At 42.5% G+C, this 14,893-nt stretch overlaps 1 protein-coding gene and 1 long non-coding RNA gene across 10 annotated transcripts; one reads left to right on the top strand and one right to left on the bottom strand.

Moving 5' to 3' along the window:
• Nucleotides 1-6,077: 6,077 nt before the first annotated feature.
• LOC123447566 lies at nucleotides 6,078-13,857 on the bottom strand. Of its 2 annotated transcripts, XR_006631521.1 has the most exons (4): nucleotides 13,818-13,857; nucleotides 12,985-13,640; nucleotides 6,697-6,768; nucleotides 6,078-6,585 (listed from the first exon to the last, which is right to left on the bottom strand). It is a non-coding gene; the product is annotated as an uncharacterized LOC123447566 (long non-coding RNA). The 2 variants fall into 2 exon arrangements; XR_006631522.1 differs by lacking the exon at nucleotides 6,697-6,768.
• LOC123447565 lies at nucleotides 6,896-13,620 on the top strand. 8 transcript variants are annotated; one of them, XR_006631518.1, is made up of 6 exons: nucleotides 6,896-8,808; nucleotides 8,924-9,141; nucleotides 9,252-9,323; nucleotides 9,440-12,087; nucleotides 12,192-12,344; nucleotides 12,930-13,620. XR_006631518.1 is itself a non-coding variant. In XM_045124173.1 (5 exons), exons 1-3 carry the CDS (start codon nucleotides 8,369-8,371, stop codon nucleotides 9,269-9,271), a joined length of 678 nt encoding a protein of 225 aa, XP_044980108.1. In that variant the 5' UTR covers nucleotides 6,896-8,368; the 3' UTR covers nucleotides 9,272-9,323; nucleotides 9,440-9,550; nucleotides 12,906-13,620. The 8 variants fall into 8 exon arrangements, 2 of the variants coding, with proteins under 2 accessions (XP_044980108.1, XP_044980109.1); XR_006631517.1 differs by having other exon boundaries at nucleotides 7,839-8,808; nucleotides 9,440-9,550; nucleotides 11,973-12,344; XM_045124173.1 differs by lacking the exon at nucleotides 12,192-12,344 and having other exon boundaries at nucleotides 9,440-9,550; nucleotides 12,906-13,620.
• Nucleotides 13,858-14,893: the final 1,036 nt, after the last annotated feature.

The raw sequence follows: 14,893 nt of genomic DNA on the forward strand, positions 1-14,893 counted from the left end.
TGTAAGAGGGCCGGGACGAAAAGGTTAGGCCTTTAGTCCCGCCCCTTTAGTCCCGGTTGGTGAACCGGGACTAAAGCCCCTTACGGTCCGGGGCTATAGGCCCTGTCCCCACTAGTGATTGCTACATCCATCAAGGCATAGCTACGACCTCGCGACGACGATTTACTGCAACCGTAATTGGTTTTTTCTACTACTTTTTTTTTGCTGGAACCAGAAAAAGAGTGGAGGAGCTGCAAACAATACCTAAAAATGCTGCAATGCTGTTTTTAAAATGGTTCAACCGGAGAAACGACATGCACAACGAGCCACAGCCAAAGGCAATGATGTTTTTGCTGTAACCTGTTGTAGACTTTTGCTATAATTAGTGACACAAAATGTTACAACCAAACGACCACGCTATGACCAGCGAGGTCGTTTTCATGGAGCGTGTGACGTCAATTTTGCTACAACCGAGGCTTTTTTTGTTGCAACAATTGCCGACATTTGCTACTACCGACCGAAATTGCTGCGACGACGAAGGCCCAACCAATGCGCTAATCAGGAACCTTTATGCGTGCTAGATCAGACGCTAGGCAGCCGACCAGCTGAAAGTTTTGGCCGACGCGCCGGTGCTGATAAGTCCCCTTGGAGAAAACACACACACCCACATGACGAAGTCATGCAAACATCTTGCCACCGACAGTCAGTCCGGCATCCCAGATCCCCCTCGAAAGTCCGTGCGGTCCGCCCGGTCACTCAGCAGTCATGAAATTTTGACCCAGCCGGACGCCTTAAATAGGCCTCAAACGCTCGGACTAACCAGCATTCCTCATATCCAGCACAAATATGGGGACGTTTGGATGTGTCCGGGCATGTCCGCCACGTAGGACTGACGATGGGGTCCCACACGGACTCGCATGGCGGTCCGACGGACGCCTCGTCCATCGCCGCGTGTTGCCGCTCTGGCTCACCGTCATAGATCGGGCCGAGGATCCATACTAGGCGTGCCACCTGCATCACTGCTGGGCTGCCTCGAGACTCACTGGAGCCGGAGGAGGAGGATGAGCAGTAGTCAAAGGAGGAGGGAGAGCAGCTACCATATCCGATGAAGGTGGCAGATCTGGAGGAGGACGAGGCGGAGCAGATTGCTCCAAGGTTCAACATGACGGAAACGGAGGCGGAGTTTGCCATCGTCCAAGACGAGGAGATGTCGGAGCAGCAAGCCATCCTGGAGTCCATCCAAGATGAGGCCGATGTAGAGGACAGCCGACAGTTCCTCTCACAGAAGTAGGCGGAAGCCAACGCGCTCTTCGCTGAACGTGAGGCAAACATGGAGCAGGAGGAGGAGGCCGGAGCGGAGCTGCAACTGTTGCACATGTATCCATCAAAGGTCACAGAGATAGTCGACATCTTCGACGAGGAGTAGAGACATCGTACGTAGTTTATTTTGCATTCTTTTGTATGAATACAAGAATCTAGTATAAGGTGTTCGGACGTAATTATGCTAATTTGAGGCGTGCCTGATCACTTCCACGGGCGCGCATTTGTCATATGTGGTTGTAGATGCTCTTAGATGTCAACAAAAGCCCCACTACTATCAACAAAAACTTGAGTGAATTGCATAAGCCACTACACTCAAACGTAGGGTTGAAAAAAATACTTTTATACAATTTTTTGACAGAAAACACTAATATTAGGCTTAATCATTTGCAGAAATCATTGACCCATCTGTTTGGCCATTTTAACCTCCATTATGACAGATGGATCCGTTTTTGAGCTTAATCATTTGTAGAAAACGCTAATTTGGGGCTTAATCATTCATAGAAACCACAGACCCACCACTCATAATTGAGCTTAAAATGGTCAAACAGATGAGATGGTGGTTTCTGCAAATGATTAAGTCCGAAATCAGTGTTTTTTGTTACAAATTTGTAGAAGAGTATTTTATGCAACCTTATGATTTAATGCGATGGTTTTATGCATTTCACTCGCAAAAACTTGGGCACCAAAACAATTCTTGCGCATTGTACAAATGCACGTGATAAACTCAAACGGATAAATTGCAACTTCTTTACATGATTGTCACATTGGCATATGGGGTTGTAGAATTGCAACTTGTTTACAATTCTTGTGCATTGTAGAATTGCCTTGTTAGATGTCAATAAATCATGAATGGGACCTGGAGGCATTAGCACGGGCGAGAATATATCTGTATGTATCAATATGGCATATATTGATTGTTTGTTTTGTATGATTTTTTGCATAGGAGGACATTATTTGTTCTCGTAAGTAAAGTTGCTAGAGACAGGGGACAACATGAGCACCACTTTTTTTTAGTAAAATAGAAGAGAGAACATCTGAAATTTCATAGCTGACATGCTTTGTGTCTTGTGTTTGACTCGAACAGATAACCCTCTAGTAATATATCAAATCTAATTATAACACCAAAAAAACATCTGGAACTTGTTCTAACAAAAACATGTATTCACCCACAGAAAAAAAACATGTAAGATATCTGAACGAGCTCCAAGGAACTTTACATAGTTTACATATCATTTCGTGTCAACAAGCCACATAATATAATTTAAGTTTTCAGATGAACATGGGCCACAACCCCGTTCCACTTTCATTGAAAAATAAACCAACAAAAATCAGGGATCTTGCTCGCAAAAAGAAAGGTTTCTAGTGGCAAAAATCGAAGATTCTCGTATCCCAATATATAATTTGACCCGTTATACGCTCAATAATTTAGCATCAAGCTTGAAGCATTGAATAAATGAAATTAATGCATGAACTGACATCAAGTTATGGATGTCGTCCTGAAAGTGGTTAACATCAACTAGTCGTCGCGGTTAACACCGAGGCATCAACTAGTAGATGACCATTCTAAGACTTGAACTTTCATGGACTTGTTTCATTACAAGGAATCTAATCATATGCGCTATGCTCAATTCTCAAATTGCATGATATTTTAGCGAGCTCCATTACATAGTTGACATGTCATCTCGCATGGACAAGTCACAGAACAGGATTCAAGTTTTCCGATGAACAAGGGCCGCATCCCCTGCTCCATTTCCATTGAAAACAAAACCAACAAAAACCAAGTATCTTCCTCGCAAAAAAAGAAAAGTATCTATTGGCAAGAACTGAATATTCTCCCGTCATCCCATCCCGGATTCAATATTCCACCCGTTCTCTGAATAATTCAGCGTCAAGCTTCCACAGCATTGAATACACGAGATGAATGCGTCAAGGTGACATCAAGCTATGGCTGTCGCCCCCGGATGCATGCGGTTAACATGGAGGCATCAACTACAGTAGCAGACGACTATTCTGGTCGCTATTTAAACCATCGATCGTGCCCATGGCTGCTTCGACGAAACGATCAACGAAAACGTAGGCGTCAGCTGCTGCCATGGCGAGCTGGGAACCGGAACAAGTCTCGGCGGCAACGTGCGGCGCCGGGCGCATGCATGTGGCCCAGTTGACGATTCATCCAATTTAATTTACCTCGCTGTTGATCGCGGCCACTCTGTCTGATCCCTGACCGGTAACCGTATGGTGGGTGGACGCGGGGCCATCAGTCCATTCGCCGGGCGCGCAAAGTCTTGCCGCCTGCAAGACGGTAGACGCCATGAAATGTGCCTGCACGAGCTCGATCGACTGCTAATCATGCGCTACGTGGCTTCTTTCGCTCACCAGCTGCCGGTCTTGGTGGATGCATTAGCCGCTAATCATGCGCTACGTCGCTTGTAAGTTTTATCTTGCTGTGTATTTATGTTGAGAATGTAGGAGTACAGTACATTCTCGGCATTCGCGGGAGCACACTGGCGTGGCGACACCAACGGGTGCTGTGCCTGGCAAAGAGACTCATCATGCCTACGTCGCTTGTAAGTTTCATCTTCCTATCATGTACTGCACTCATCATGTTTCTAATTAAGAAACTATTCACTCGTTATGTGGAGAATGCATGGTGAAAGGACGTGACAGAGGAGCTGGACGATTCAAGGGCTCAGCGAATCACCAACCAAGCCCATCGGTTTCCAATATGTGTGCGTACCAGCACATGAGAACTATTTCTAGCCTATGCCGCCTTAAAGCATGTACGACGGTACCACTCATATGACCCACTCATATGACCCCTCCTATGTCCGCGAACCCTTTATACATCTCAAGTATAGAGGGGATATGAGGGCTCGCGGACACAGGACGACCCCACTTTTGATCACTTTTTGTTTTCTTTATTCATTCTTTTCTTTTCCTCTCTTCCTGTCCAGCAATCAAGTGTAAGTGATCGAACATATGAGGAAAAAGAATAAGGAGTGTGGTTGTGCGGACAGATAAATAAGGGACACGCCCGGTCACTGACGGGACGCATTCGCGAACGTTTAGGGGGTCATATTTGCAATGTTCGGATGTAGAACGCCGGAGCTTTGTGGTGCTCTAGCTCACCTCCTATGCACATGAGGTGTTCGATGAAATGCCCGAGCCACACTTAACATTTCTCCTTTAGAAGCTCCTTGTCCAAGCTCCATTTTCATCAAGATTTGTGTAGTTTTTAATACACTTTATTATATAACGCACGCAGATGAACCGTCAATGGATGTACGGTGACCGACGCACCTCCTAGTATATTAATGGCATGCATAATTTTCTCGAAGCGGCTAAGGCAAACAAGCATAATGGTTTTATGCATTGTCCATGTACTGTCTATGAGAATACGAAGGAATTCTCCGACTATAAAACCCTTCACTTCCACCTGCTTCAGAAGGGTTTTATGCCACACTATAATGTTTGGACCAAGCACGGAGAAAGAGGGGTTATGATGGAAGACAACGTAGAAGAAGAGGATGATGACAACTACCCGCCCCCTGAATACGGTGATGCTGCAATGGGGAAAGTTGAAGATCAAGAGGAACCAGACGATGTGCCGATGATGATCTTTGTCGGGTCATTGTTGATGCACATAGAGAATGAGAAAGTGAAAGGAAGAAGTTGAAGTTCGGTCGCATGTTAGAGGATCACAAAAACGGTTGTATCCAAATTACGAAGATGACAACACAAAGCTCGGTACCGCATTGGAATTGCTGCAATGGAAGGCAGACAATGGTGTATCTGACAAGGTATTTAGTTCGCTACTGAAATTAATGAAGAAGAAGCTTTCAAAGGATAACGAATTGCCCAGCAGTACGTACGAAAGCGAAGAAGGTTCTATGCCCTCTAGGATTGGAGGTGCAGAAGATACATGCATGCCCTAATGACTGTTGGGGAACGTTGCATGGGAAACAAAAAAGTTCCTACGCACACGAAGACCTATCATGGTGATGTTCATCTATGAGAGGAGATTAGATCTACGTACCCTTGTAGATCGCTCAGCGGGAAGCATTAAGAAACGCGGTTTATGTAGTGGTACGTCTTCACGATCCGTCCCTCGAACCGTCTCGCGATCCGTCCCATGATCCTTCCCGATCTAGCGCCGAACGGACGACACCTCCGCGTTCAGCACACGTACAGCTCGACGATGATATCGGCCTTCTTGATCCAGCAAGCAAGACGGAGAAGTAGACGAGTTCTCCGGCAGCGTGACGGCGCTCCGGTGGTGGTGATGATCTACTCCTGCAGGGCTCCGCCCGAGCTCCGACACTATTACTAGTTGGATGCCCGTGCGTTGCCACGGCATATGGTTTTCATTTACTTTGCGACATATATTGGCTTTGTCTATAGTCTTTCCTCCACAGTAATGTGTCTCCTCAATCATTCTCTGCTTGGAAGAAGAGATGGAGTTCAATGATCTAGTTCAAATAAAATATCCGTGTGTTGTCACAAAACAGTTGGAGTTACATGATTGCTACGCACGGCATATGATTGTTTTATTCTCATGGAGTTACAACAACATATCAGGTAAAAAAGAGAGTATTTACTTCAAGACTACCATGTAGTAGTTCTGTTAAAAAAATGTACGAACCACAACAGTCCCATGGGAGTCGTGATGCAGGAGCTTCGTGTCTCCTTTATGTGTTGTTCTTCATGTCAGAAACTCTCTAACATTTTGTGGAAAAACAAAACCAGAGTATACTCACAAATGAAACCCTCTAACATTTCGTGGAAACAAGACAAGACAAGTTCTTCATGTCAGATCCCAAGGCCGAAACAAGACATGAAACAAAACCAGAGTATACTCACAAATGAAGATGTTGAATTGTTTTTATGAACTTCCAAGGAGTCTCATTATATGTATAGCTTGTAAATATATAGATGAAAATAGAAGAACTAATTCTAGGTCATACACTCATACTAATGAAGTAAAAAATATGTCAGATAACAACGTACTTAACAAAAACTAACAAAAACTAAGCTCCATTAAAAAAATACTACATATGATCTTCATCACGAGACAACTAAACTTACAAATTGAAAGATACAATCATGCGTAATAGACACAACTGATTTCTGCTATCTCTACTACATGGGTCGAGTTTTCTTTGTATACATCTTGCGTCGGGATCATTTGTAGACGGACTGCTTGCTAGCAAATCCCACCTCCTCTCAATAAATTCTCGAACAAACTCCATGTCAATCAACCACCTATTATTTTCTGGCGAATATCTGCAAAACAATTATTAGAAATGTTGCAATTATTAGTATTTAAAATTTGCATGCACATATCAATAATAATCACAAGTAATTGACTTGTATTTGATTATATGTCAGAACTACCATGAAGTGCACGTGTTGAAGGATGACCCGGGTTAAATGCAAGGATGGTGTAACTTGAAGTTTCCAAATTTCCTATTGTCAAGATTAAAAAACTATTTAGCTCGACATAACAGTGCACTTTGTCAAAATATTTAGCTCGACATAACAATACACTTTCTCAAAATATGCAATACATAAAGATGTACATGCATCCATTACCATATTTTCTATTCTTACGGAGCATAGTTGCAAGGACAATAGATTTATTTCCTTCAGTTGTTGACCACCTATATGAGTTTTGAATCAAGTTGCCACCCGAAATGCCAACAACTATAAGTTTGCCCCTACAATTTTGAATATTTGAAAATAGTATCTATACAAGGAATTCACGAATTAATTCTTATAATTCGGTACAAAAGAGTTGCAATTATGTATATTAACTACACATATCAAATATCCATGAAGGTGACCTCTCTGTACAATTCAGTAGATGGGTGTCTCCCGATGAGTTGATAATCATCATATTGAACAACTATGCCAACTATGTCTCTATTAAATATCATTAGTCAAATTGATATACAAAGGTTATCTCTGTGTTAGTATTATATATGTTTGAATGCATACCTACGAATGTTTTGTTTGGACACCTCATAACTTCATGGATGGACATCAAATGCTTTGGATATGTTGGAAATTATAGTGAGAGTGACTCAACAAATGTCCTCACACTGAAGGAGCACTCATATGTGTGGTTAATGAATCTACACGCCAGTTCTTTAAAGTTAGGCCGAATAGTAACACCATGAATGGTGTACTTACGACCCATGTGCAATTTTAAATCGAATCTATGCACTAATTTTCCGGCAACTATAACCTCGATTTTGACACCCTTAGAATTGCATCAGAAAATGTTAGATGATGACAAACACATGTTTATTCTACCAATCTAAACATGCTTGAGACTTATAGTTCTATCCATCAGAATGAAGTGAAGTCTATCACCACTCGGATTAACAGGATATTTGACATCTACCCTCACGCAAATGCTACATGTTCTGAATGTATCCGAAAAGGTGAGGTCATCAAAGTCTATGAATCTGTAACAAATACATTAGATTAGATAACATTTTTTTCATTTTCTTTTAAATATGAGAAAACATATTAAACTTACGTAGGTTGCACTGGTTTTTTTGTGAAGTTTGCAAATGTCCGTTGACATCTAAGATTAATTGGCACCATCTTATACAATTTAAACAAATGTGTCACATATAAATTTGGAAGCAACACATTGACAATACGGAAAAAGAAAACATACTAATCAACAAAAGTACAATATACATGCATAGTATATATAAACTTTGCAATCATTGCATATTTCGAACATGAGGCAACGGTGCACTTTATTTTGAACTGCTCCAAAAAGATGCTTGAAACATCTGGAAAAAATATTTTTTATATAAATACGCATGCATGTGGCCTAAGTACATGTGAAATTTTGTTCAATAATACATTGTATTATGTGCTGCACAAAAGAAACAAAATTTCTGCCCCACAACACAAAAAACAAACCCCTAATTTTCATGTATTTTGTTCTTTTGTATCTTTTACATGCAAGCATGTATATTGCCGAAAATTTGGCCCGATATACTGCATTGCTATATGTTCATGCACACTTTTTTTTTAAAATGTAAAGATGTGGTTTTTTGAACTTCAAAATAAAGTGCTCCGTTGCTCAGAAATCAATTTTCGTTGCTTAGCTAGCTGCATTTGGACTGAAGTTCAGCGGTGGTGTGGAGTGGTGTGGACTAAGATCCACTCTCACTCTGTAGTTTTCTCGAATCTCCGTGCCCATTCCGCACCTCCACCATTCCCCATCCACTCTCACATAGAGAGACGAATGGTGTGGCAACGCATCCTCCGCCCCGCCGTCCCGCTACCTTGGCTCCGGCTCGGCCAGGGCCGGCTCCGCCTCGCCCCCGTTGCCAACCAGCGTAATAGCCCGCTCCTCCACTGCTCCGCGTCCGGCGGTGACGGCGGCGGCAGGACCGACAAGGTTCTTGAGGAGCAGAGGAAGCGCCGGGCCGAGCTCACCGCCCGCATTTCCTCCGACGAGTTCACCGCCCAGGGCCCCGGGTCAGTCAGTCAGTTCCCCGGCCAATCCCTTATCCTCCTCTCCACGCATTTCTTGCTCCTCCTGCAGCTCCGGCGCTGATTGGATTAGGCGCCGTGCTTGAATTGTTCCGTTCAGATGGCTCGCGCCCGTCGCGGCGAGGCTGGTCAAGCTGGGCCCGCCCGGGGAGCTCGCGGCCGGGATGCTCGCCAAGGTAGCGGGCGGCGCGCAGGGGCCCGGAGCTGCCGCAGTTGGTCGGGTCGCTGGCTTCCGTCACCGGGGAGGCCTTCTTCCTGCCGTTCTACGACCTCTTCCTCACCTACGGCGGCGTCTTCCGCCTCAACTTCGGGCCCAAGGTGACCGCACCATCAAGCTAGCGAATTGCCCCCAAAACTGCAGTCTTCTGAACCCTGTCATGTTGCTAATGGTCTGTACATTTTTTTTCATCATCATCTTCTTTCTCCAGTCTTTCCTCATCGTCTCTGATCCGGATGTAGCTAAGCATATCCTGAGGGACAACTCCAAGGCTTATTCCAAGGTTGGTTCTGAATTCGGTTCTACTCATTTTCAAACAGTAAAGAAATGATTCAAAAGGCATCAGAAACGAGTAGCATGATGTTTTATTCAGTCCTGGTTTGATCATGGTGGGTGCAGGGTATCCTTGCCGAAATACCAGAGTTTGTGATGGGCACAGGTCTGATCCTGGCTGATGGGGAGGTCTGGCGTGTTCGACGGGGTGCCATTGTACCAGCATTGCATCAGAAGGTTCTAGCCTCCTACTCACAGTCAAGTTTTTGTGTGTATTGCAGATAAATGAACTTGTCTAATTCCTTCGATCAAACTGAACTTTGACTGACAAACTAACAGCCCTACGTCTGAAACAAAAAAACTGCATCTACAGACATAGTTAAATACCCGTGCGCTTTAGCAGACATAGTTAGATACCCGGGCCTTGATACGAGCATGCAAGGAATCCCATAGGTGGTTCCTAGCACATTCATAGTCACGGCGTCAACGTCATCTCCCTCTCCGTCGTCTCCGGTGGTTACGCCCCTGCCTTCTACGAGGACTCCATCGCCATCGGCGCCTTCGGTGCAGTGAAGAAGGGCATCGTCATCTCTGCCTCGGCAGGTAACTCCGGCCCCGGAGAGTACACCGGGCATCATCGTCTCTGCCTCAGCAACTCTTCCCCATATCGTTGCATGACCATGTTGAATCCAGCGTCAAACGGGTACATAAAAGTTCACAGTATCCATGCATGTTTCTGCTGAATCCAGTGTCATTAATTTGGCCTCCTAGCCGGATTAAATTGTTCTAAGACATAGGCTCCTAAGTTGCTGTTGAGAGATGTCGCACTACTGGTTTTAAAGTTAGATGCATTTTTTCATGTTGTAAATCCCAATTTAATTTCACCAGCAGTATAACTTTCGACATATATTATGATTTTCTTTTCCAAAAATCACCGCAAGGATGAGTTGTATATGGACTTCCATTAGAAATTGACACCATGACAATGTATTTATTTAGTTCATCAAAGCTATGTAACACTTCTGTTCAATAACAATTTATTTAGGAATTTGGTTCTAAAATATTTTTAAATATATATTTTCACTCGGAGTTAATGTTGCATCAGTTTGTAGACCTCAAGTTATAACACTGTCAATAGACTTGTTAAATGTGGGATTTAGTGTTTATGATATTGTGATTTCCAGAATTTTTGAATCTAAATCAGCAAATGTGTTATGTGAATACAAAAAAAAGTTATAATTTTGATATTCACACATCTCTTACTATTAGCATCACCTTGAATAATTAGTTGAAGTCAGCAGCTATGTGCAATTGCGGGTTGAGTGCTTCAATGACCGGTTTAAATCAATATAGATATTAGAGTCTGTTTGGAGTTGATCATAATGGGAGACAAGGAAATATCCTTCCCATATGTTGGAATAATTGTTGTGGACATTACTATCAATATTTGGTACTACATATACCAGTTTATATTGTTTCTAGGAGCTGCAAGGCAGCCGTCATTAATTCTGAAACATGTCTCTCCTACTCGCATTTGTTGGTCCATTAAGTTCGTTAGCTTTTGGCATGCACTGTTCGGTATATATAATTTAATTTAAGTTTCTTACTGAAATTTGTAGAAGTGAACACTGAGAAGAACACTAACATGTCTCATTCACAGTATATTACTTCCCTTAAAATCAATCCCGCTGGCAACACTATCATTACAGGAAATGTTCATTCTCTGTTGTGTATAGTATCCCTATATTGCAGCCGAACTAATACTTGGCGTCCCTCATCTCTCGTTTGTACATTTACGCACCTTGTACCATTGCACTGCCAGCTTGGATTTCCTCGGACTTCGTAACTAAATTACCAGCAAAGAATTTTTCTGTTGGTTTAATTTAAGTTTCTTACTGAAATTTGTAGAAGTGAACACTGAGAAGAACACTAACACGTCTCATTCACAGTATATTACTTCCCTTAAAATCAATCCTGCTGGCAACACTATCATTACAGGAAATGTTCATTCTCTGTTGTGTATAGTATCCCTATATTGCAGCCGAACTAGTACTTGGCGTCCCTCATTTCTCGTTTGTACATTTACGCACCTTGTACCATTGCACTGCCAGCTTGGATTTCCTCGGACTTAGTAATTAATTACCAGCAAAGAATTTTTCTGTTGGTTTAGGTTCTTGTCCATGGTTGCTGGGAAAAGCTGAGTTCTTTCTGTTGCTACTTTTCATTCTCAGCAAATTTCTGAATCAAACTTTAAAGCATGATAAATTATGATTTTTAATCTCCAACTATTCCTCCTTTTCCACACTATTCCTCCTTTTCCTGTGTAATACACACTATTCCTCCTTTTCCTAATTTGTTATATGTTGAACATAATGCTAACGGACAATATAGTACCGTGTACCTCTAATTTCTAAGTTGGAGCAATTGATAGTCGTGTTTTAGTTCCTTTTCAACTATTGTAGCTGCATAATTTGGCAACAAATGCTTCATGTGAACAGAAAATATTTAACAATGTCTAAGTTAATAAATATTTGTTGGTTACACTGTGTTATCATGGCACTGCATATGGATATGTCTCTCTTTCAAGTTAAGTTGGTTTTCTGCTTGTTTTTTTTTAATAACTGGAAGGTAACTAATAGTTTGATCTTTAAGTTTATAGACAATCAGGTGATAAGTAATTGATCATACAAGGCATTTGAACGGGCTTGAAGCATTGAGCCTTCATTGGACTTGCCTCAGGCTGGAGTGTGAACAGAAAATTATCACCAATCTCGGTAACCACTCCCTAAATCTTAAGCGCAACTATCAGTTTGACATTTGGAGTCGGCCCGATTTTTTTTATTTTTAAAGAGGATATCTGCCCACCCCTGCATATCAGAATTCATACCTTAGGTACCTTGAAGCAAAAAAACTGGTGCATTGCAAACTTATTACCAGAATCTATATTCAGTCTTTTTGGACCAACCTACGTGGACGACAACGTGACATGTTGGAAGGCAGGCCGGAGGAAGCAGATGGTTCTAGACTGCTGGTATAAAGGGAACCCATACTTTAACATGGTTTCTGCTCATGTTCTTTTGAGCATACAACATGTCTGTAGTTTCATCTCTTTAGGCCCTGTTTGGAACCATAATAGATTATAATAATCTGGATTATGAACATAGATTATATAATCTGGTTTATAAAAATAATCCAGGTGGGCATGTTTGGAGGCCAGATTATATAAATTGTAAACCAGCTTTTAAATTGTACAATGACATGTTTGCCCTCAGTTTATAAGGAAAAATAGGAAAGTGGCGGTGACACTGCGTAATTCTCTTGAAGTTTACAAGGATAACACGTCATTTGTAATCCATAATCTCATTTTAACTGGGGTAGAGGAGATTATGAGATTATAATAATCTGGTCATCTAGTTTATAAAATCTAGTTTGTAGTTTCATCTCTTTAGTAGTTGCCATACAAAAGAATCCTTTGTTTGTAAATGGAACTATGAATAATTTATTGCAGCATCGCCAGTTATTAATCTAGCTTCTATATTTGCAACATAGTAAAAATAATTTATTCATGTATATTTTTTCTGCTGAACATCAGAACATGATGTGTATGTGCGTGCAGAAAGAGGCTGGTGTACCAGACAGCGCTGATGGAGAGTGGGTTGAACCTGTCTGACCTTAGCGTCGACCATGTATCGGTCGGTTCAGAAGAGCCCGGACCTGAGTCCCGCCGCGGCCGTAGAGGAGGAGCCCCGACGCGGCCCCGACGCGGCTGTAGAGGAGGCAGAGCATGGACCCGAGACCCGCCGCGGCCGTAGAGGAGGAGCCCCAACGCGGCCGTAGAGGAGGCAGAGGCTGGAGCTGAGACCCGACGCGGACGTAGAGGAGGAGCCCCGACGCGGACGTAGAGGAGGAGCCCGACGCGGACGTAGAGGAGGAGCCCGACGGCCGTAGAGGAGGCAGAGGCCGGCGAGCGGCAGGAGGAGCCCGACGCGGCCGTAGAGGAGGCAGAGGCCGGCGAGAGGCTGGGTGACGTTGGCTACGTCGCTGGAAGATCGTGGAACTGCAAATCCATGATGGGCTGGTCGACGTTGGCACCTAGACGTGGGTTTGACTGGGTCTGGTTTATTGTTTGACTGGGCCGGTTTTTTGTATATATATGTCGTTTAGTTTTTGGAGGATTGTAAAAAAATTTGTGTGGTGGACGTACGTGGACTTCTCTTCCGTAGCGATAGTTAGCTGGACAGATGTTGAGCAAATGGCACATTTTCTTCAGAAGAGAGCTGGTTCTGCTCCTCCATTGTTTTACATAAGCTGCTGACTATCTCTGTATCTAGTGAGCAAAAAGAGATCCGTTTAGCCTCACTTTTCTCTTTCATCATAATAACAAATAAAAGGTACCCAGTTTTGAGAAACAAGAAGAAAAAAACAGAAGTCCTCTTATGTTGCATCTCTTTTCTAAAAAGTTAGGGATTAGTAGGGCCTTAGGGAAGAAATGAAGCTGTCTCACCATGAGGAACTAATGGAGAGCAGCCACTACCAAAATTAAATGGCACTGATAACTTGGAGGGTGCTTGGATACGTTTTAGTCCCATGACTAAAAGTAATGAGACTAAAACTTGCTAGCCTCACCCATGCTTGGATCCAAGTACTAAAAAGACTAAAATCAAGTTAATGAGCATTTATTATCCTCCAAACCCTTCAATCCAGAACTTACATCAGGAGTTAAATGAGGAGAGAGATGACTAATGCACATTTTAGTAGGGGTACCCCTGACTAAAAGATTTTAGTCTCAAGACTAGTTTTAGCCTCTCTTTAGTCAGGGGTGCTTGGAACTTTAGCCTCTTAAAGAGACTAGTTTGAGTCAGACTAGTTTTAGTCTCTTGGATTCAAGCACCCTCTTGACCCTTTTAGATGATAAATGATCCAGTGCGCCTTTAATTACTGGATACTGCCCTTGCTGAACAAGACTCGGGGAAGAAAAGGTTGATGTGCTTGATTTTTCCTCTGGAAGAGGCTGAAATATCTGCCAACGTGTTAAGGACTTCCACATTTAAAATTCATAATTGTGCATACAAGTAGGAGTAGGACATGTTTTATTCCCTTGCTAACCCCAACATCTGTCCATCTAACTCCACCTAGACGTGGGTTTGACTGGGCCACGGCATATGGTAAAATACAATAAACAAATCCATGAAAATGAACAAAAAATTCAATAAAAAAAGAGTTTGAATACAGGTGTGTAGAGATAAGTCCACTTTTATTATCTAGAAGATTACTAACTCCCTACTTGAGGCACTTGAGAATTTGTCGTATATCATACGGATTTTCTCTTCAGCTTCATTCGCATGATAGTCGAGCAAATATATCAAAAAATTCTTTCTCAGCTCATAACCATCCTGCATAAGCAGTGTATCTCATTAGCATGCAATTATGCTTCTTTTTTATTAATATGTGCTATAGGACACTCACCGTGCAAATTAGACGAACAAATTTGTTACCATACCATGAGAGCATAAAATGGAAAACAAAATAACCAGATTCGTACCTATAGATGAATACACTATCATTATTTTGGGAGTTAAT

Source organism: Hordeum vulgare, chromosome 4H (assembly GCF_904849725.1).
Source record: "Hordeum vulgare subsp. vulgare chromosome 4H, MorexV3_pseudomolecules_assembly, whole genome shotgun sequence".
NCBI classification, from domain to species: Eukaryota; Viridiplantae; Streptophyta; class Magnoliopsida; order Poales; family Poaceae; genus Hordeum; species Hordeum vulgare.